This window comes from Ranitomeya imitator, chromosome 10, assembly GCF_032444005.1.
Source record: "Ranitomeya imitator isolate aRanImi1 chromosome 10, aRanImi1.pri, whole genome shotgun sequence".
In the NCBI taxonomy this organism is placed as follows: domain Eukaryota; kingdom Metazoa; phylum Chordata; class Amphibia; order Anura; family Dendrobatidae; genus Ranitomeya; species Ranitomeya imitator.
Window position 1 is genome coordinate 141,672,467 of NC_091291.1, and position 23,673 is coordinate 141,696,139.

At 52.8% G+C, this 23,673-nt stretch overlaps 1 protein-coding gene across 1 annotated transcript; it reads right to left on the reverse strand.

Annotated features, from left to right (window-relative positions):
- Nucleotides 1-2,106: 2,106 nt before the first annotated feature.
- On the reverse strand, nt 2,107-20,653 carry STT3A (STT3 oligosaccharyltransferase complex catalytic subunit A). Its single transcript, XM_069741864.1, has 18 exons — nt 20,519-20,653; nt 12,066-12,191; nt 11,918-11,978; nt 11,162-11,283; nt 10,369-10,514; nt 9,744-9,834; nt 9,485-9,591; nt 8,710-8,874; nt 8,440-8,620; nt 8,086-8,241; nt 7,361-7,452; nt 6,887-7,042; nt 6,620-6,808; nt 4,969-5,085; nt 4,621-4,723; nt 4,291-4,479; nt 3,344-3,459; nt 2,107-2,367 (listed from the first exon to the last, which is right to left on the reverse strand). Exons 2-18 carry the CDS (start codon nt 12,151-12,153, stop codon nt 2,329-2,331), a joined length of 2,118 nt encoding a protein of 705 aa, XP_069597965.1. The 5' UTR covers nt 12,154-12,191; nt 20,519-20,653; the 3' UTR covers nt 2,107-2,328.
- Between the last annotated feature and the right edge of the window lie 3,020 nt (nt 20,654-23,673).

The window sequence follows — 23,673 nt, forward strand, 5'->3', positions numbered from 1 at the left end:
ACGTGACTAAGGCAGAAGATGAAGAGGTAGGGGGACGAGAGCGGCCCCCTTTAGAGGTAGACATTTTTAGGGACCCTGAAGATGCCAGTGGGTTAGGGGACAGTGGGCAGAGGGGGGTGTCAGTCTGCAGTGCAGCTACTCACGGACCCGGTCCTGGAAGATGTCCCACTTGTCGATGGAGTGCCCTGAGGAGCTGTATTCAGCGCAGATAGAGCTGTGCCCACAGAAGATGCGGGTGCGCTTGCGAGAGCTGGTGCTGCTGCCGGTACAAAGCGGTGCTCACACCAGACGAGTGTCCCAGGAGGAAGGGGGCGGAGCCAGACGCAGGGGCGCCGGTAGGCAGGGCACAGTAAGTCGGGCGGGAAAAAGCCCGCCCGCAGAACCGGAAGTGAGGAGCCGAGAAACCGGAAGTAGGCCCCGGCCTAAGCCGGGACCTAAATTAGAGGCCGGCGCCGCCGGAGAAGGGAACCGCGGCGCCGGAGCAGTGCACCGCAGGGACTGAGAAGAGCGGCAGCCTGCCAAGGCTGTCCGGGAAAGCGGAAGTGGCGGGGTCGCGGCGCCAGAAGTAGGCCCCGGCAGAAGCCGGGACCTAAATTAGAGGCCGGCGCCGCCGGAAAATCGCAGCGCCGGAGAACCGCGGCGCTGGAGCGCCGCCGTAAAATCGCGGCGCCGCCGGAGAATCGCAGCGTCGCAGAAAGTAAGTGGCACGGCATCCTGCCAAGGACGCCGTGCAGACACAGGACGCATTGTGGCCCCCGAGCAGTGAGACCGCAGGGGGAAGCGGCGCGGCAGCCTGCTAGGCTGTGACTCTGTAAGGGGCTGTGCGGCTGCAGGGAGAGAACTGCGGCCGCTAAGGAAGAAGATCTTATGGCTGTCCCTGGGATCCCTCTAAAATAAACGCCATGAGGGAGGACAGGGGGACATCTGGAGAAAAGATCCCGGGGGAATGGAGGGGAAATACTCACCTAAACATCCCACGCCGTTACTAACCTGAGGGGAATGAGACGTCCACGGAGCTGTGATGGACGTCCTCGTCTCCTCCAACCGACAGGCTCTGGTAGGCGAGTGGGTGGGGGACGGAGCCAGGACCGGACTTCTGAGCACGCTTCTGTGCTAGGATCTTGGTCCTGGAGAGGGATCTATGAGGATACGGGGTGGCAGTACACGCCGTACTCATAGTCCGCATTGTGGGAATACAGGTGTGACTGCTCACCTTGTATCCCTCCGGAAAAAAACCTGAAAAGAAACGACGCACATTGAGGTAGATAAGGGTCTAATGAAAGACCCGTGTCCACCTCCTACTGACACTAAGCTAAACTGAAGAGTTTAATGCCAGTCGGTGGGGTGTACACTGCAGAGGAGGAGCTAACTTTTTTATTTGCATAGTGTCAGCCTCCTAGTGGCAGCAGCATACACCCATGGTTCCTGTGTCCCCCAATGAGAGGCGATAAAGAAAACCGGACAAAACGCAATGTCATCCGGTGCAATCTGGCACTAATACAAGTCTATGGGAAAAAAACCTGATCCGGCGGCAACATTCGACTGATCCGGTTTTTTGTTTTTTTTAAATTAGCCGGATTTAGCCTGACACTGAAAACCTGATGTGTGAAAGCAGCCTTAAAAATGGCGTGTAAGAAGAATGCAACATGTATCATAAGGGGGCCGTGCAATAACCTAATCTGTCAGGATCAGACTCTGCTCCCGAAGCTACTGCCCAGAATGCACTGCACCAGAACAAGCTGGGACTGCATTACAGCTGGCGGATTAGGACAGCGCCATACACTATGTAGTGGCCGTTCTTGGTACTGCAGCTTAGATCATATTCACTTCAATAGGAGCTGACCTGCAGTACCAGGAACGGCCACTACACATTGTATGGCGCTGTGCTGGCTCTTTACACTGCGCACATCCAGCTGGAGCTGCTAACCGGTGGCGGTCCCGAGGTCGGATACTGATGACTCAAACACCGGTGGTTAATCCTTAGTATAAGTAGTGGATAACCCCCTTTAAGTTCAGCTTGCATTCTGCAGGCTCTTGTGAGTTTGCCAGGAATGCCGTGCAGCTTTATACCCCCGGTATCGAGGACAAGAAGCACAGGACGCGGCGTTGTATCCCCATCTTTAATTGACCACACTGTAAAGGCGAAACCACAATTTCAATCATTTGGTAACAACATTCGCATTGATAAAGTATTCCAACTCGTCAGGAGCGGCGCCATCTGCGGCCAATCAAGTGCCATTCTTCCCGTCAATAGAAACAGTATAAAAATCTGGTTCCCAGGCGAGGAGGGTTCTGTCAGTGCTGCTTGTGGTGGAGCTGAAGGCATCGTTATGTCCGGGACAGTCCGCGGTTATCCAGATCTTTCACCTGTTCCAAAAGTTAAAAAAACCAAACAGGAGAAACTGTCACATTGCGTCTATGGGCGATCAGGAGGCCCGCGCCCCACAGCGGCCGCGGTCAGGAGGCCCGCGCACCACAGCGGCCGCGGTCAGGAGGCCCGCGCACCACAGCGGCCGCGGTCAGGAGGCCCGCGCACCACAGCGGCCGCGGTCAGGAGGTCCGCGCACCACAGCAGCCGCGGTCAGGAGGCCCGCGCCCCACAGCGGCCGCAGTCAGGAGGTCCGCGCACCACAGCGGCCACGGTCAGGAGGTCTGCGCACCACAGCGGTCGCGGTCAGGAGGTCCGCGCACCACAGCGGCCACAGTCAGGAGGTCTGCGCACCACAGCGGCCGCGGTCAGGAGGTCCGCGCCCCACAGCGGCCGCGGTCAGGAGGCCCGCGCCCCACAGCGGCCGCGGTCAGGAGGCCCGCGCCCCACAGCGGCCGCGGTCAGGAGGTTGCTGCCGCCATCGGGAACCATCACACAATATACTACTTTGGTTTTGCATGGCCTTTTCTTATAGGAAAGAGCCGTCTGTTACTTTCATGTGCACTTAAAGGGGTTTTCTATTTATCTTTTTCTTAATTGTATTTAGTTGGGGTTAAAAAAAACTTTTTTTTTTGCAATTGGGATCAATTATTAATTTTCACATAATTGGCTTCTGCATGTTCTTTTCCAGCAGGTTCAACTTTGCTCTGTGGCCATAAATCACCTGAGAGGCGCTCAGGACCGTAGAGAGGAGAGCTCCGAACTCCTGGCTGTCCCAGGGCGCTCACTGACGTGTCCTCAGTTAACTCATTCTGCATACAGGGATAACAGGCTACAGAAGGCAGACTGTGCAACAATTTGTAACGAAACCCAATTGTAATAATGATTTTAGCCCCAAATACATGCATTTAAGTAGGGAGCTGAGGAAGTCATGAAAATGATGAAACCGATCCCGGGGATTCTTACGATACGCACTTTGTATATTCTGACCAGCCAGTGCTCGGTGGTGTAGGCTTCCTCCAAGACATCCAGCTCAAAGTCTTTGTTTCCAATTTCAGCATTTCTCACGCGGTCGTAGCCGGGAGGTCGCTCTGAAAAGAAAAAAAGTTCATGGGCTTTAAGAAAATCCAACTAAGTAGTTTTTAGACTGAAGAGGTGACGTCAGGAATCCCGAGGACAAGATGCAAACGGCCGGGTCCTCTGCAACTTTCCAATAGGCATCAGGTTTCCAATTTTTAACAATTGAATATCTCTACTTGCTGTCAGTGAATGGAAAGAGTGATTGCATTCCTAGTGTAAACCTAGACTTCTCTAATGCAGTGTATACAGCTGAAGGTTTGCTACAACGTAGAGGCAGATTTCTATCCTGATACATTATAACTCGCAGGAATAGGTCAGGACAGATTAGAGCAAGTGGCAGAGATATTAAAGGGAACCTGTCACCCCCAAAATCGAAGATGAGCTAAGCCCACCAACATCAGGGGCTTATCTACAGCATTACAGAATGCATTACAGAATGCTGGAGATAAGCCCCTGATGCTGGTGGGCTTAGCTCATCATCAGTTTTGGGGGTGACAGGTTCCCTATACAAAAAAAAAAAAAGTTTCATTGAAACAAGGTGTATTAAAAGTTGCAGAACTTTTTACAGATTTATGATTTTGCCTCGTTAGGACCAAGCGAGCCCCCCGCAAGCACAGTTGGCTTAGAAGCCCATTACATGTACTCTTTCGCAGGCCACTCAACGCAGAGGCGGCAGAGCACCCAGGCCCAGAGGCGGCAGAGCACCCAGGCCCAGAGGCGGCAGAGCACCCAGGCCCAGAGGCGGCAGAGCACCCAGGCCCAGAGGCGGCAGAGCACCCAGGCCCAGAGGCGGCAGAGCACAGAGGCGGCAGAGCACCATCTCTTCCCATGACGATACTTACTGGCTTCTGTGTAAACTTGTCCAAATCGGTAGTAGCACATCTTATACATAAGGCAATTGAGCAGGACCGGGGAGCCCTCTCTGTCCACCCTGAACTCCCCCGTGGGGGTGTAGTAATCGTGCTCCTTTATGTGTTTCCCAGTATCTGTGCTGCCACCAATTCTCACCATCCACAGAAACTTGTTAATATCTGAAAAAAGAAAAAAAAAAGCTTATAAGATTCAGAAATAAGTACTAGAGCTGGTTCAAAACTACAACTCCCACTATGCCCCAACAGCGGTCTGTCAGGGTATGCTGGGAGTTGTAGTGCTGAATGCTGCACATGGCTCACCGTCTGATGAATATCCGGTCAGGCCTCCAAATATAACGAGGACATAACTAACGTCCAGCTCCCTCATAATCTCATAGGCTTTCTCCTCGGTGGACGCCATCGCCTGGGAAGAGAGGACAGCTCAGAGATGTTACACCTACCCGGGACATATAGTCTATAGATGGAGATCTCTGCTCCAAGCAGACTGCGATGTCAGGACACGCTGGGAGTTGTAGTACTGCAGTAACATACAGGCTCAATCACACCATACAGCATTGTGCACTACAATCCCCAGAAACGATCCTGCGTCACATTCTATTAATGAAAATTAAAACAAAAATCCTGTCCCATCTTGTGCCGGAGCCTTACCTGTCCCACCCTGGAAATGTGCGTGTTATTCCAGGTGTTATTGTCCACGAGGATCGTTCTGTTGGCCATGGCCGTGATCTGGTAGCCGTAATCCCACCATGACATCACCTTGGCATCCTGGAAATAAAAAAGGGACCATGATGTGTCCAGACTTCTCGTCTAAAAGCCATGAAGCTAAATCCGGATTAGTAATCTTGGCTAGGGAGTGACAGGAGGCGACGGATTTTCACATTTTCTAATGGCGGCACGGTGCCGACCACCAGCGTCTATAATGCAGCAGACGCTTCTTATCGAGGAGACCGGGCGTCGGGCACCATTTTACCTCTACACAGGAAAATCATCCATGCCTGACAGTCAGTGACAAACAAGAGGATTCTGCAGAGTTTTCTCCATCTCCAGATTCTACATTAAGTAAACTTTCAGCAGACTTGTTATATTTTGCAGCACTTTAGTTGCCTGCATATCACAGGGGTCCGGGTCCTGAGACCCCTATTGGTCGCTCAAAAGACCGAATAATTGCACAGCCCTGAAGATTTGGCACTGTAGCCTGCGCTTTCCTACCGTACCTGAGCTCTGCTCTGTTCGCACTCTGCAACAGTCGGGGGTCCCAGGATCAGCCGTGTAGCCTCACCTCGGGGGTGTTGTGCCGCAGCCCCTCCATTACTATACAGCTACCCCACTACCAGTCGGGGGTCCCAGGATCAGCCGTGTAGCCTCACCTCGGGGGTGTTGTGCCACAGCCCCTCCATTAATATACGTATATACAGCTACCCCAACCACCAGTCGGGGGTCCCAGGATCAGCCGTGTAGCCTCACCTCGGGGGTGTTGTGCCGCAGCCCCTCCATTAATATACGTATATACAGCTACCCCACCACCAGTCCGGGGTCCCAGGATCAGCCGTGTAGCCTCACCTCGGGGGTGTTGTGCCGCAGCCCCTCCATTACTATACAGCTACCCCACTACCAGTCGGGGGTCCCAGGATCAGCCGTGTAGCCTCACCTCGGGGGTGTTGTGCCGCAGCCCCTCCATTACTATACAGCTACCCCACTACCAGTCGGGGGTCCCAGGATCAGCCGTGTAGCCTCACCTCGGGGGTGTTGTGCCGCAGCCCCTCCATTAATATACGTATATACAGCTACCCCAACCACCAGTCGGGGGTCCCAGGATCAGCCGTGTAGCCTCACCTCGGGGGTGTTGTGCCGCAGCCCCTCCATTAATATACGTATATACAGCTACCCCACCACCAGTCCGGGGTCCCAGGATCAGCAGTGTAGCCTCACCTTGGGGGTGTTGTTTCGCAGCCCCTCCATTAATATACGTATATACAGCTACCCCACCACCAGTCCGTGGTCCCAGGATCAGCTGTGTTGCCTCACCTCGGGGGTGTTGTGCCGCAGCCCCTCCATTACTATACAGCTATCCCACCACCAGTCGGGGGTCCCAGGATCAGCCATGTTGCCTCACCTCGGGGGTGTTGTGCCACAGCCCCTCCATTAATATACGTATATACAGCTACCCCAGAACCACAGTCAGGGGTCCCAGGATCAGCCGTGTTGCCTCACCTCGGGGGTGTTGTGCCACAGCCCCTCCATTACTATACAGCTACCCCACCACCAGTCGGGGGTCCCAGGATCAGCCGTGTTGCCTCACCTCGGGGGTGTTGTGCCGCAGCCAGTAATAAGCCTCTCTGAAATCATCGAAGATGATGCGGCTTCCGTCTCCGCCACGGGCAGAAAGCACAATGGAGGGGGAGGAATAGGCCTCGCTGGTGACCCAGGTGGAGTGGAATGTGTAAGTGACTAGAAAGAAAGCCATCACCATAATCATCCCGCTGGCGACCTGGTGGTCCAAAATCAGATCGTTAGATGGTTTCACAAGACAAGAGATCCATTGGTGCTGCTAATATTACAATCTCACCTCATTTTTAATGGGGTAGGTGGAATCCTGCTGCTTCTTTGTCTTTTTATCAGGACGGCTTATATCAAGGTTCTTCATGTATGTGGCTAATACCTGAGATACCCCGATACCAGACAGGATGCACATGACGGGAGCCAGGACCAGCATCAGACGCACCTTTAAGAAAAAAGAGGCAAAATGAAATTAGCGATGGGACTGTATAAGCCTACAATGGAGTCCTGCCTACGACAGGTCACAAATTAGGGCTATGTTCTCAGATGCAGAGGATCACAATAAAATGCATGCGTGATACACATGGACCTTGCTGCAGATTTCACCATTGCAGGGGGCGAAAGCCACGGCATAAAGGTGCAGCTTTTCTGCAAGTTACCATTTTGCAGACCACATTCTGTCTGGATGGTGCATAAACTGCAGATCAACAGAAGGTGTGAACACGGCCTAATCTTGTGCGATAGGTCCTGGAGGACTACGTACCATGACAGCGGAGAAGTACATGCTGGTGACTCCGTACATGATGATGAATATTCTGGCATCAGACAGGTTGCTGAAGCAATAATAGAGACCAACTGGAGGACGACACAAAGGGCGGCAGTGAGAACATGCACAATACAAAATACTGCACTGCATCACCGAATGTCTCCTAGGACTAGTAAAGGGGATTCCAGGCCAACAGTATCAGATCAGTGAGGGTCCAATACCCAGAAATCCTGGAACATCAGCCACTACACGGTGTTCAGAGGGGAGATGCAGCATGGAGAATAGCCATTACATGGCGCATGGAGGCACATTGTTCTGGCTTCATACATAGTCTACACCCAGCCTCAGCGGGAGATGAAAACATCCCATCAGTGGAGGTACCAGATGTCAAACCTATGTCATTTTGGATAATCCCTTTAAGGTGTTGTTACCTGGAAAATACCTTCTCATATGCTCTTTATGGGTATACTGGTGTCATAGTGAGAAGTGCTACCACACTGAAGAACAGCCGTGCACTGCACAGTAAGCCAAGTAATGCAGCAGCCGTTGTCCACACCCTAACCCAGCTGCAGTGTACATGCTGAACCAGAGCCTGCACATTGCCTGGGCTCGAGGGCTGGGGCGTTGCTGTGTATAACGACCAGTCCATTCTTATACGGTTCACTGTTATAGCATGCGACATAGGAAACGCTAATTCGATATACAATGAAGCATCACCGGACCTGGGAACATGAAGACAAGGAGCTGCAGATCAAAGTAGTAGGAGGACCAGGTAGTCGGCTGATGTTCAGAAACGGACGCAATGATGGGAATGTTGTTCTTGGCATAAGAAGGATCCAGGAGGGAATAGAAGCGGCCGGTCCATGGGGAGATTTTACCTGGGGAAAAAGGAAGAGTCAGTGTCTGGACAGACAATGGAGGAGATTCATCAATCCTGCCCTAAAGTTTGGCTGAGACGAGACGGAAGCCGCCACACGTGCTGCATAGTGAGTGCCGCTCCTTGCTACACATGATAGCGACTCGTCCTTACCCCCCCTCAGGTAATAACTGGCAGGAGATGGACCCCAGCTCTTTACCTGTCAGCATCAGCACCGCTCCCACGGTGAGCAGGATGAAGCCCACCAAGGAGATGACGCTCCGGAAGAGGATCTCAAACTGCTGGGGGTTCAGCTTACTGCGCAGATAGTCCACAAAGGCGTGGATCTGACACAGGCCGAACACTCCTAAGGCCGCCATGTGCTCGGAGGACAGGACAGGCTGTGTGCGACAGAAAAACACCGGAGTCACGGCGAGAACTGATGCAAAGTAGGAAAGACGGGCGGCGACGCTGCCTCTGGGGTCATTACCTGAAATCCCACAAAGGAGATCTGCATGGACAAGATGGTGCCTAAACAATACACCGTGCAATAGGCCACGTAGATGCGATGGGAGAAGCGTCCGGTCAGCATCAAGACAAGGACATGAAGAGGGATAAGATTGATCAGAAAGACATAACCTCCCCAGGACGACACCTGCGCACAAGTAGAAAGGCTTAGACAAGAAAACATAACAGACGAAATCTGATTTTTTAAGGGGTTGTTGTAGCAGGACAACCTTTAATTTAAAAAGTAGACCCTTTAACAAAGTGGCCAGTAATGGATTAATATATTAGTATTACACTGCTAAATAGCCCCAAAAAAAAAAAAAAAATTAGATCATAAAAGATCTGCCACTGCTTTATGAGAGGCAAAGACCCAGATAATGGCTGTGGCGTTTGTTCCGTCCTATTTTCCAACCATCAAGGATGGAAGCTCTCTGATGATGGCCGTCATTGACTTCTATGGGGTAGTCTGACGAACAGCAAAACATTACATCTGCTCGCCAATGGCTTCCCCAGACAGATAAATTCACCAAAGGCGAAGTGTTAAAGGGGTGATCCATCAAGAGGCAAGGTAAATCGGCCAGTCATCCTGGTAACCAGCAAGTGTCCTGTGCTAATGACTATCCTGGTGCACAATACCTGCCCCGTCAGCAGCGACCAGAAGCCCTTTATTAAATCTTATTGGATTGATATTAAAGCTGAGTGAACATCGGTACAGGAAGCGGGTTATTAATGTGAGAATCACAGGGTCATACACTCACCATGTAAAAGTAGGCGAGAGCGCACATGGCTGCCCAGTAGATGGAGCCCGTCTTCACCGCCTTGATCCACATGTAATAAGTCAGCAGCATGCAGAAGATGGCGATACCTGATATCAGGGGAGAAGCCAGCATTACATAACATAACAAATACACACAGGACACAGCCGTCGCCCCCACTCCACGGCCCGTGCCGTCGCCCCCCACTCCACGGCCCGTGCCGTCGCCCCCCACTCCACGGCCCGTGCCGTCGCCCACTCACCTTCATTATCGTACGACCCGGCCACAGAACGGGAGATGTATCCCGGGACAACTGCAATCATTGCTGCGGCTAATAGCCCTGCGCCGGCGTCCTGTGGGGGGAGAAGACTATCAATCTTCTGCTGCTTTGTAATAAACCTCATGCTTTAATTATTGCATAATGATAAAATGTCGGCTTGCTGTCATTGACTGGAAACGTACATTGTGCAAAACCAAACGCTTAAGACCTGTCCTGATCTTGCCAGACTCAGAGCAGACTCTCAGTCCATGGCGAGCACTAGACTTGTCCGTTTGGCAATGCCAGTGTTAATTGTTCCTAATGGCAGCAGCTCATGCGCCGACTGGTCGCAGCAGTCACGTGTCTGAACTTGGCCTAATACTGACTCCCAGCACGTTACAACAGACGGATCCCGTACACTGTAACCGGCAGTGCAGACGTGTCAGCGGGACAAGAGCCGAACACTCACAGCCTCCCATAGGAAACAAAAATGTTTTCATTCAGTGACAGCAAGCAGAAGCTTAAATAAAGAAAATGACACAAAGTCTTTTAGGAAGTTTTAGAATTTGATCATTAATGCCATTACATTAAAGAAAATAAATACATAACGCAGAAGGGGAGTACTTACTTTCAACTCTTTGGTCAGGTGGTAAGTGACAATAGTGGTGAAGGAGGAGAAGAGAGGGGCGAGGAACACGCATACATTCCTGATGTCGATGGTGACGTGAAAAAAGTGCAGAATGTGGTAGAACGCAGCTGATGTGATCATCAAACCTAAGGGGAGAAGAGAACATTCCTAAATGGACCAGACGTCTCCGCCATCACTGCACGCCCAAGATTATTGCAGCACATCTTCAGAGAAAACCATGTGCTACATGTGCGCCATCACTGCACGCCCGGCGATGCTGGCGACATGCACGCAGCAGATTATTGCAGCACATCTTCAGAGAAAACCATGTGCTACATGTGCGCCATCACTGCACGCCCGGCGATGCTGGCGACATGCACGCAGCAGATTATTGCAGCACATCTTCAGAGAAAACCATGTGCTACATGCAGATCTCAGCACAGATCTGTGATGAATGGACGGGCTGCACAATGCTTAGATGCAACGGGTTATACTCTCATCCTGTATTACATGGAGGACCTGCACAGGACGTCACCTTTGGCCTCCAGGTCAGGATGCAGCTTACTAGCGGCCCAGCTGGCCTGAACCTTGCCCGGCTGAGGACAAACAGACTGGGGCTACAAGGCGACTTTAGACCGTTACCCTGGTGGCTAAGAATGCGGAAAAAATCCAACGTGGAATCTTGCGACCCGATCAATAGAGCCATGCCGAGATGCAGCAGCGGCATGCCGCCATCTTTGGTACCGCGGCCAAAGACCCCATGAAGCCCCTGCCTATCTCAAATACTGCATACCTGGATAGATGGTTCCCCCAATAATTCTTCCCAGCGGGTACCATGCTCGGTCATCAAACCAATTATGGAACTTATAAAACCCTTCTTCTGCCAGGAACCTGGTGGTCCGATAGTTGAAATACCTGAAAAGGGTGAAAATGCAAGTCAGTCTCCCTAGTAGCAAAGTTTTGTGTGCAGCTCTGGATGTGAGTGGAGTGACCTTCCATTACTTGCTGTATAGGAGAGATGGAAAGATTCACCTCCCAGAAGAGGATGCAATGTACCACAACTGTGCAGGACCCTGGTGGTCGGTGGTCATCGGACCAAAGCCCCAGGAACCTCGTCCCACCTTGCGGCATCCCCAGCGCCTCTTCTAATTAGTAAACCCATCGCAATGTTGACGTCCCGCTGGGGGCCGGGGATTTCAGCAGGTAGGAGGAGGCGAGTCGGGTTCTCGTCCGGCAGCTGCACCTCGGTCCCTCCATGTTTGTTTTTTTTCAACTCTAAATGGCACAGAATTAGGAAAGAAGTGCAGATTGTTGCATGCAGCTCTGGGGGTGACGAGGTCAGAGATGTCCCCAGGCATATGCAGCCTGTAAAATAGGGGCTCAGAAGGTGCACCCCGCTATAAAGAGGGCACCCCTGTGCCTGGAGCACGAGGCCAGACATAAAAGGATTCTGGGTGTGGGATACACATCATCACCATCATCATCTCCTCCATCCAGGCCCCCACAGTAACCCGTCTGTTCGGTCTCGTGGTAATAAACAGGAACTTACGGATCAAACTCGTGGATGACACTTTCAAATCTCAAGACGGAGAATAACCTGGTGGAAAAAGCTGCGGGAGAGAGGAAAAAAGAAAGCAAACATTACTATGAAGAGGAGGGTACGGAGCACTGGGAGGGCGGATGATGGGAGTACTCACAGAGAATGGCGGCCATGGACAGGATGAGGAGTTTGAGAAGAGTGTCCTGCTTCTCGTAGGACAGCCGCAAGAATCCGAGCCGAGTCATTTTCACATGTAGGGAAGGGACACACAACACTCAAACACCTGGGAGAAAGGAGAAAAACAGATCTATAACCAGACGGAGTCACCCGCACGAGCGCAGAGAACCAGCTACAGCAAAGCCGCGGAATGTCCAACAGCAGCACAGATGACTGAGCGCTCAATGGCGGCACACGCCAGCACCGGCCGAGGCTGCCATCAGTGCACTGATCACTATCAGCCAGGGGAGAGCAGATACCCAGGTAATGCCGGAAACACGCCAGCACCAGCCGACGCTGCCATCAGTGCACTGATCACTATCAGCCAGGGCAGAGCAGGTACCCAGGTAATGCCGGACACACGCCAGCACCAGCCGACGCTGCCATCAGTGCACTGATCACTATCAGCCAGGGCAGAGCAGGTACCCAGGTAATGCCGGACACACGCCAGCACCAGCCGATGCTGCCATCAGTGCACTGATCACTATAAGCCAGGGCAGAGCAGATACCCAGGTAATGCCGGACACACGCCAGCACCAGCCGACGCTGCCATCAGTGCACTGATCACTATCAGCCAGGGCAGAGCAGGTACCCAGGTAATGCCGGACACACGCCAGCACCAGCCGATGCTGCCATCAGTGCACTGATCACTATCAGCCAGGGCAGAGCAGATACCCAGGTAATGCCGGACACACGCCAGCACCAGCCGATGCTGCCATCAGTGCACTGATCACTATCAGCCAGGGGAGAGCAGATACCCAGGTAATGCCGGAAACACGCCAGCACCAGCCGACGCTGCCATCAGTGCACTGATCACTATCAGCCAGGGCAGAGCAGGTACCCAGGTAATGCCGGACACACGCCAGCACCGGCGGATGCACTGATCACTATCAGCCAGGGCAGAGCAGGTACCCAGGTAATGCCGGACACACGCCAGCACCAGCCGACGCTGCCATCAGTGCACTGATCACTATCAGCCAGGGCAGAGCAGGTACCCAGGTAATGCCGGACACACGCCAGCACCAGCCGATGCTGCCATCAGTGCACTGATCACTATCAGCCAGGGGAGAGCAGATACCCAGGTAATGCCGGAAACACGCCAGCACCGGCCGAGGCTGCCATCACTGCACTGATCACTATCAGCCAGGGCAGAGCAGGTACCCAGGTAATGCCGGACACACGCCAGCACCGGCCGACGCTGCCATCAGTGCACTGATCACTATCAGCCAGGGCAGAGCAGGTACCCAGGTAATGCCGGACACACACCAGCACCGGCCGACGCTGCCATCAGTGCACTGATCACTATCAGCCAGGGCAGAGCAGGTACCCAGGTAATGCCGGACACACACCAGCACCGGCCGACGCTGCCATCAGTGCACTGATCACTATCAGCCAGGGCAGAGCAGGTACCCAGGTAATGCCGGACACACGCCAGCACCGGCGGATGCACTGATCACTATCAGCCAGGGCAGAGCAGGTACCCAGGTAATGCCGGACACACACCAGCACCGGCCGACGCTGCCATCAGTGCACTGATCACTATCAGCCAGGGGAGAGCAGGTACCCAGGTAATGCCGGACACACGCCAGCACCGCCGGATGCACTGATCACTATCAGCCAGGGGAGAGCAGGTACCCAGGTAAAGCCGGACAAACGCCAGCACCGGCCGACGCTGCCATCAGTGCACTGATCACAATCAGCCAGGGCAGAGCAGGTACCCATACAGGGCACAGTATATAGTGCTGCCTCCTTCATACAGTGCCATCCAATACAGGGCACAGTATATAGTGCTGCCTCCTTCATACAGTGCCATCCTGTACAGGGCACAGTATATAGTGCTGCCTCCTTCATACAGGACACAGTATATAGTGCTGCCTCCTTCATACAGTGCCATCCCATACAGGGCACAGTATATAGTGCCTCCTTCTTACAGTGCCATCCCATACAGGACAAAGTATATAGTGCTGCCTCCTTCATACAGTGCCATCCCATACAGGGCACAGTATATAGTGCTGCTTCCTTCATACAGGACACAGTATATAGTGCTGCCTCCTTCATACAGTGCCATCCCATACAGGACAAAGTATATAGTGCTGCCTCCTTCATACAGTGCCATCCCGTACAGGACACAGTATATAGTGCTGCCTCCTTCATACAGGGCACAGTATACAGTGCTGCCTCCTTCGTACAGGGCCATCCCACAGGGCACAGTATATAGTGCTGCCTCCTTCATACAGTGCCATCCCATACAGGGCACAGTATATAGTGCTGCCTCCTTCATACAGTGCCATCCCATACAGGGCACAGTATATAGTGCTGCCTCCTTCATACAGTGCCATCCTGTACAGTATATAGTGCTGCCTCCTTCATACAGTGCCATCCCATACAGGACACAGTATATATTGCTGCCTCCTTCATACAGGGCACAGTATACAGTGCTGCCTCCTTCATACAGTGCCATCCCATACAGGGCACAGTATATAGTGCTGCCTCCTTCATACAGTGCCATCCCATACAGGGCACAGTATATAGTGCTGCCTCCTTCATACAGGACACAGTATATAGTGCTGCCTCCTTCATACAGTGCCAACCCATACAGGGCACAGTATATAGTGCTGCCTCCTTCATACAGGGCACAGTATATAGTGCTGCCTCCTGCATATAGTGCCATCCCATACAGGGCACAGAATATAGTGCTGCCTCCTTCATACAGTGCCATCCCATACAGGACACAGTATATAGTGCTGCCTCCTGCATATAGTGCCATCCCGTACAGGGCACAGAATATAGTGTTGCCTCCTTCGTACAGGGCCATCCCATACAGGGCACAGTATATAGTGCTGCCTCCAGCATACAGTGCCATCCCATACAGGGCACAGTATATAGTGCTGCCTCCTTCATACAGTGCCATCCCATACAGGACACAGTATATAGTGCTGCCTCCTTCATACAGTGCCATCCCATACAGGACACAGTATATAGTGCTGCCTCCTTCATACAGTGCCATCCCGTACAGGACACAGTATATAGTGCTGCCTCCTTCATACAGTGCCATCCCATACAGGACACAGTATATAGTACTACCTCCTGCATACAGTGCCGTCCCGTACAGGGTACAGTATATAGTGCTGCCTCCTGCATACAGGGTACAGTATATAGTGCTGCCTCCTGCATACAGGGTACAGTATATAGTGCTGCCTCCTGCATACAGGGTACAGTATATAGTGCTGCCTCCTGCATACAGGGTACAGTATATAGTGCTGCCTCCTGCATACAGGGTACAGTATATAGTGCTGCCTCCTGCATACAGTGCCATCCCGTACAGGACACAGTATATAGTGCTGCCTCCTGCATACAGTGCCATCCCATACAGGGCACAGTATATAGTGATGCCTCCTTCATACAGTGCCATCCCGTACAGGACACAGTATATAGTGCTGCCTCCTTCATACAGTGCCATCCCATACAGGGCACAGTATATAGTGATGCCTCCTTCATACAGTGCCATCCCGTACAGGACACAGTATACAGTGCTGCCTCCTGCATACAGGGTACAGTATATAATGCTAAAAAAAAGAAAGAAATGTCCAGCTTCACCGAGTCCGTAAAAAAGCGATTTCTTTATTAACAAACTTTAAACATGGAGGATACAGACTTCAGCACAACCATATGGGTAAGAATCTCAACGCGTTTCTGGAGACTAAGCTCCCTTAATCATGACATTCTAAAAGACCCATGTATCCCACTTAAATAACCCTACACCGGAAAGCACACCCATAGTGCTGCCTCCTGCATACAGGGTACAGTATATAGTGCTGCCTCCTGCATACAGTGCCATCCCATACAGGGCACAGTATATAGTGCGGCCTCCTTCATACAGTGCCATCCCATACAGGGCACAGTATATAGTGATGCCTCCTTCATACAGTGCCATCCCATACAGGGCACAGTATATAGTGATGCCTCCTTCATACAGTGCCATCCCATACAGGGCACAGTATATAGTGCTGCCTCCTTCATACAGTGCCATCCCATACAGGACACAGTATATAGTACTACCTCCTGCATACAGTGCCGTCCCATACAGGACACAGTATACAGTGCTGCCTCCTGCATACAGGGTACAGTATATAGTGCTGCCTCCTGCATACAGTGCCGTCCCGTACGAGACAGTATATAGTGCTGCCTCCTGCATACAGTGCCATCCCGTACAGTATATAGTGCTGCCTCCTGCATACAGTGCCATCCCGTACAGGGCACAGTATATAGTGCTGCCTCCTGCATACAGTGCCATCCCGTACAGTATATAGTGCTGCCTCCTGCATACAGTGCCATCCCATACAGGGCACAGTATATAGTGCTGCCTCCTTCATATAGTGCCATCCCGTACAGGACACAGTATATAGTGCTGCCTCCTGCATACAGTGCCATCCCGTACAGTATTTAGTGCTGCCTCCTGCATACAGTGCCATCCCATACAGGACACAGTATACAGTGCTGCCTCCTGCATACAGTGCCGTCCCGTACAGTATATAGTGCTGCCTCCTGCATACAGTGCCATCCCGTACAGGACACAGTATATAGTGCTGCCTCCTTCATACAGTGCCATCCCATACAGGACACAGTATATAGTGCTGCCTCCTTCATACAGTGCCATCCCGTACAGGACACAGTATACAGTGCTGCCTCCTGCATACAGTGCCATCCCATACAGGGCACAGTATATAGTGCTGCCTCCTGCATACAGTGCCATCCCGTACAGGACACAGTATATAGTGCTGCCTCCTTCATACAGTGCCATCCCATACAGGACACAGTATATAGTGCTGTCTCCTTCATACAGGGCCATCCCATACAGAACACAGTATATAGTGCTGCCTCCTTCATACAGGGCCATCCCATACAGGGCACAGTATTTAGTGCTGCCTCCTGCATACAGTGCCATCCCATACAGGACACAGTGCTGCCTCCTGCATACAGTGCCATCCCGTACAGGACACAGTATATAGTGCTGCCTCCGTCATACAGTGCCATCCCATACAGGACACAGTATATAGTGCTGTCTCCTTCATACAGGACACAGTATATAGTGCTGCCTCCTTCATACAGGGCACAGTATATAGTGCTGCCTCCTTCATACAGTGCCATCCCGTACAGGACACAGTATATAGTGCTGCCTCCTTCATACAGGACACCGTATATAGTGCTGCCTCCTGCATATAGTGCCATCCCGTACAGGACACAGTATATAGTGCTGCCTCCTTCATACAGTGCCATCCCATACAGGACACAGTATATAGTGCTGCCTCCTTCATACAGTGCCATCCCATAGAGGACACAGTATATAGTGCTGCCTCCTTCATACAGGGCACAGTATATAGTGCTGCCTCCTTCATACAGTGCCATCCCATACAGGACACAGTATATAGTGCTGCCTCCTTCATACAGTGCCATCCCATACAGGACACAGTATATAGTGCTGCCTCCTGCATACAGTGCCATCCCATACAGGACACCGTATATAGTGCTGCCTCCTTCATACAGTGCCATCCCGTACAGGACACAGTATATAGTGCTGCCTCCTGCATACAGTGCCATCCCATACAGGGCACAGTATATAGTGCTGCCTCCTGCATACAGTGCCATCCCATACAGGGCACAGTATATAGTGCTGCCTCCTGCATACAGTGCCATCCCATACAGGGCACAGTATATAGTGCTGCCTCCTGCATACAGTGCCATCCCATACAGGGCACAGTATATATTGCTGCCTCCTGCATACAGTGCCATCCCATACAGGGCACAGTATATAGTGCTGCCTCCTGCATACAGTGCCATCCCATACAGGGCACAGTATATAGTGCTGCCTCCTTCATACAGGACACAGTATATAGTGCTGCCTCCTTCATACAGGGCCATCCCGTACAGTATATAGTGCTGCCTCCTGCATACAGTGCCATCCCATACAGGGCACAGTATATAGTGCTGCCTCCTTCATACAGGACACAGTATATAGTGCTGCCTCCTTCATACAGGGCCATCCCGTACAGTATATAGTGCTGCCTCCTTCATACAGGGCCATCCCGTACAGTATATAGTGCTGCCTCCTGCATACAGGGCCATCCCGTACAGGACACAGTATATAGTGCTGCCTCCTTCATACAGGACACAGTATATAGTGCTGCCTCCTTCATACAGTGCCATCCCGTACAGGGCACATTATAAGGTGCTGCCTCCTGCATACAGGGCCATCCCATACAGGACACAGTATATAGTATAATAGGTCTCCCTCTTGCAAAACTCTCCCCGCTCCAATCTGTCCTGAATGCTGCAGCCAGGATCATATTCCTCACCAACCGTTACACCGATGCCTCTACCTTGTGCCAGTCATTACACTGGCTACCCATCCACTCCAGAATCAAGCACAAAACTACTACCCTCATCCACAAAGCACTCCATGGCTCAGCACCACCCTACATCTCCTCCCTGGTATCAGTCTACCACTCTACCCGTGCCCTCCGCTCCGCTAATGACCTCAGGTTAGCATCCTCAATAATCAGAACCTCCCACTCCCGTCTCCAAGACTTTACACGTGCTGCGCCGATTCTTTGGAATGCACTACCTAGGTTAATACGATTAATCCCCAATCCCCACAGTTTTAAGCGTGCCCTAAAAACTCATTTGTTCAGACTGGCCTACCGCCTCAATGCATTAACCTAACGATCCCTGTGTGGCCTATTTATAATAAAAAAAAAAAAAAAAAAAAAAAGTTCCTCGCATCATGTTCTCATACACTTTATGCAGTATTAGCCCTCTGTGTCTGTACTGCTACATACTTAGGCAGGTAACTGGTTCATGCAGCTTTACATGAACACCTGAGCCTTACACTATGGCCGGTCTGAATAACTAAAGCAATTGTTACCATCCACCTCTCGTGTCTCCCCTTTTCCCCATAGTTTGTAGCTTGCGAGCAGCAGGGCCCTCACTCCTCCTGGTATCTGTTTTGAACTGTGATTTCTGTTATGCTGTAATGTTTATTGTCTGTACAAGTCCCCTCTATAATTTGTAAAGCGCTGCGGAATATGTTGGCGCTATATAAATAAAATTATTATTATTATTATTATAGTGCTGCCTCCTTCATACAGGGCCATCCCGTACAGGACACAGTATATAGTGCTGCCTCCTGCATACAGTGCCATCCCATACAGGGCACAGTATATAGTGCTGCCTCCTGCATACAGTGCCATCCCATACAGGGCACAGTATATAGTGCTGCCTCCTGCATACAGTGCCATCCCATACAGGGCACAGTATATAGTGCTGCCTCCTGCATACAGTGCCATCCCATACAGGGCACAGTATATAGTGCTGCCTCCTTCATACAGGACACAGTATATAGTGCTGCCTCCTTCATACAGGGCCATCCCGTACAGTATATAGTGCTGCCTCCTTCATACAGTGCCATCCCATACAGTATATAGTGCTGCCTCCTTCATACAGTGCCATCCCATACAGGACACAGTATATAGTGCTGCCTCCTGCATACAGTGCCATCCCATACAGGACACCGTATATAGTGCTGCCTCCTTCATACAGTGCCATCCCATACAGGACACAGTATATAGTGCTGCCTCCTGCATACAGTGCCATCCCATACAGGACACAGTATATAGTGCTGCCTCCTGCATACAGTGCCATCCCGTACAGGGCACAGTATATAGTGCTGCCTCCTGCATACAGGGCCATCCCATACAGGACACAGTATATAGTGCTGCCTCCTGCATACAGGGCCATCCCATACAGTATATAGTGCTGCCTCCTTCATACAGGGCCATCCCGTACAGTATATAGTGCTGCCTCCTTCATACAGTGCCATCCCATACAGGACACAGTATATAGTGCTGCCTCCTGCATACAGTGCCATCCCATACAGGACACCGTATATAGTGCTGCCTCCTTCATACAGTGCCATCCCATACAGGACACAGTATATAGTGCTGCCTCCTGCATACAGTGCCATCCCGTACAGTATATAGTGCTGCCTCCTTCATACAGGGCCATCCCGTACAGGACACAGTATATAGTGCTGCCTCCTTCATACAGGGCACAGTATATAGTGCTGCCTCCTTCATACAGTGCCATCCCATACAGGGCACAGTATATAGTGCTGCCTCCTTCATACAGGGCACAGTATATAGTGCTGCTTCCGTCATACAGGACACAGTATATAGTGCTGCCTCCTTCATACAGTGCCATCCCGTACAGGACACAGTATAAGGTGCTGCCTCCTGCATACAGGGCCGTCCCGTACAGGACACGACACGTGCAGTGCAGCCCTCACACAGGACGCCGCACCGTACAGTTACGTCTCGCCGCCCGCCGGCCTCATCTCACCTGGCAGCGGCCGCTCCTCTCTCCTCACACTCCCCATCAAACTCCCCACACTTTCTCAATCTACCCCGACACCCGAGCGGCCCCGCCCTCCCTCTGCCCCGTCACCCGGTTGGTCCGCCGCTCTGCCACATCTATTCGCATTGGATAAAAACAAACAAGGTTGTCTGAGAGAAGCCGAAGGGGCATTTGCTGATTGGTTCCTCAGTGACTGCGTCACGTTACGGAGGCGGAGCTTCCTCATGGACTGTCACAGAGGCGCATGAAAGCCAAGCCAGGTTCGGTTGAGGTGTGAGGAGTGACGTGTCCATTCTAGCCAGGCGCGCAGCTATAGGGAAGCCGGAGAGGGAGCAGCGCCGCCTGCCGGCTAGGAGTGGCGGAGCGTTTCTCTGAGGCACAATGGGCTGCACAGTGCCACCTAGCGGCGGAGATAGGTCACTGCAGCACTCTATTGTTCCACTGTGTCTGCTGTTACTCAGATTCACCAAAGGATGGAGCCAATCCCCGGTGTGTCCACCAGGAGGCGCCATGCAGACAGAAATGCTTCTATAAGACAGTAGAAATCGATCATAGAACATTTTGTACGGATACAAGAGACCAATTCATCTTCATGTGGAAAAGACCCCAAAACCCTCAGTGTGAACTGCGCTTACAACAGCTGTAATAGAAGAGCAGGTCTGAACTGTTCTCCCTGCACCAGAACTAGTCCAGGAAACCCCAGACTGAGGCCTGAGCCCAAAATATCACAGGGGGCTGCCCCCTATATCCTCGGTGCGGGGCTAGAGCCTAAATATCACAGGGGCTGCCCCTATATCCTCGGTGCGGGGCCTGAGCCCAAAATATCACAGGGGCTGCCCCCTATATCCTCGGTGCGGGACCGGAGCCCAAAATATCACAGGGGCTGCCCCTATATCCTCGGTGCGGGGCCTGAGCCCAAAATATCACAGGGGCTGCCCCCTATATCCTCGGTGCGGGACCGGAGCCCAAAATATCACAGGGTTTGCCCCCTATATCCTCGGTGCGGGGCCTGAGCCCAAAATATCACAGGGGCTGCCCCCTATATCCTCGGTGCGGGACCGGAGCCCAAAATATCACAGGGTTTGCCCCCTATATCCTCGGTGCGGGACCGGAGCCCAAAATATCACAGGGGCTGCCCCCTATATCCTCGGTGCGGGGCCTGAGCCCAAAATATCACAGGGGCTGCCCCCTATATCCTCGGTGCGGGACCGGAGCCCAAAATATCACAGGGGGCTGCCCCCTATATCCTCGGTGCGAGGCCGGAGCCCAAAATATCACAGGGTTTGCCCCCTATATCCTCGGTGCGGGACCGGAGCCCAAAATATCACAGGGGCTGCCCCCTATATCCTCGGTGCGGGGCTAGAGCCCAAAATATCACAGGGGGCTGCCCCCTATATCCTCGGTGCGAGGCTAGAGCCCAAAATATCACAGGGGGCTGCCCCCTATATCCTCGGTGCGGGGCCGGAGCCCAAAATATCACAGGGGCTGCCCCCTATATCCTTGGTGCGAGGCCGGAGCCCAAAATATCACAGGGTTTGCCCCCTATATCCTCGGTGCGGGACCGGAGCCCAAAATATCACAGGGGCTGCCCCTACATCCTCGGTGCTAGGCCGTAGCCCAAAATATCACAGGGGCTGCCCCCTATATCCTCGGTGCGGGGCCCAAAATATCACAGGGGCTGCCCCCTATATCCTCGGTGCGGGGCTAGAGCCTAAATCTCACAGGGGCTGCCCCCTATATCCTCGGTGCAGGGCTAGAGCCCAAATATCACAGGGACTGCCCCCTATATCCTCGGTGCGGGGCCTGAGCCCGAAATATCACAGGGTTTGCCCCCTATATCCTCGGTGCGGGACCGGAGCCCAAAATATCACAGGGGCTGCCCCTACATCCTCGGTGCTAGGCCGTAGCCCAAAATATCACAGGGGCTGCCCCCTATATCCTCGGTGCGGGGCCCAAAATATCACAGGGGCTGCCCCCTATATCCTCGGTGCGGGGCTAGAGCCTAAATCTCACAGGGGCTGCCCCCTATATCCTCGGTGCAGGGCTAGAGCCCAAATATCACAGGGACTGCCCCCTATATCCTCGGTGCGGGGCCTGAGCCCGAAATATCACAGGGGCTGCCCCCTATATCCTCGGTGCGGGGCCGGAGCCCGAAATATCACAGGGGCTGCCCCCTATATCCTCGGTGCGAGGCCGGAGCCCAGAATATCACAGGGGCTGCCCCCTATATCCTCGGTGCGGGGCCGGAGCCTAAATATCACAGGGGCTGCCCCCTATCTCCTCGGTGCGGGGCCAGAGCCCAAAATATCACAGGGGCTGCCCCCTATCTCATCGGTGCGGGGCTAGAGCCCAAAATATCACAGGGGCTGCCGCCTATATCCTCGGTGCGGGGCCTGAGCCCGAAATATCACGGGGACTGCCCCTTATATCCTCGGTGCGGGGCTAGAGCCTAAATATCACAGGGGCTGCCCCCTATATCCTCGGTGCGGGGCTAGAGCCTAAATATCACGGGGGCTGCCCCCTATATCCTCGGTGCGGGGCCGGAGCCCAAAATATCACGGGGACTGCCCCCTATATCCTCGGTGCGGGGCCGGAGCCTAAATATCACAGGGGCTGCCCCCTATATCCTCGGCGCGGGGCTAGAGCCTAAATATCACAGGGGCTGCCCCCTATATCCTCGGTGCGGGGCTGGAGCCCGAAATATCACAGGGGCTGCCCCCTATATCCTCGGTGCGGGGCTAGAGCCTAAATATCACAGGGGCTGCCCCCTATATCCTCGGTGCGGGGCTAGAGCCCGAAATATCACAGGGGCTGCCCCCTATATCCTCGGTGCGGGGCTAGAGCCTAAATATCACAGGGGCTGCCCCCTATATCCTCGGTGCGGGGCTAGAGCCTAAATATCACAGGGGCTGCCCCCTATATCCTCGGTGCGGGGCTAGAGCCCGAAATATCACAGGGGCTGCCCCCTATATCCTCGGTGCGGGGCTAGAGCCCGAAATATCACGGGGACTGCCCCCTATATCCTCGGTGTTACATCGTCCAGTGCTGGTGGCAGAAGGAGTGAACGGGGAATCAGTCAGCGAGCTCGTGCTGCTGATGAAGTTTGTGTCTTTGAGCTCCTCTCGGTTCATGGCCACATT

What these genes read in the sequence shown, in the direction of transcription:
- STT3A (XM_069741864.1), bottom strand. Translation starts at nt 12,153, where the DNA reads ATGACTCGGCTCGGATTCTTGCGGCTGTCCTACGAGAAGCAGGACACT. An exon ending in CGGGTCGTACGATAATGAAG is followed by an intron (nt 9,592 to 9,743) that starts GTGAGTGGGCGA and finishes CCCTGATATCAG; the next exon opens with GTATCGCCATCTTCTGCATG. An exon ending in CTCTCGCCTACTTTTACATG is followed by an intron (nt 8,875 to 9,484) that starts GTGAGTGTATGA and finishes ACTTGTGCGCAG; the next exon opens with GTGTCGTCCTGGGGAGGTTA.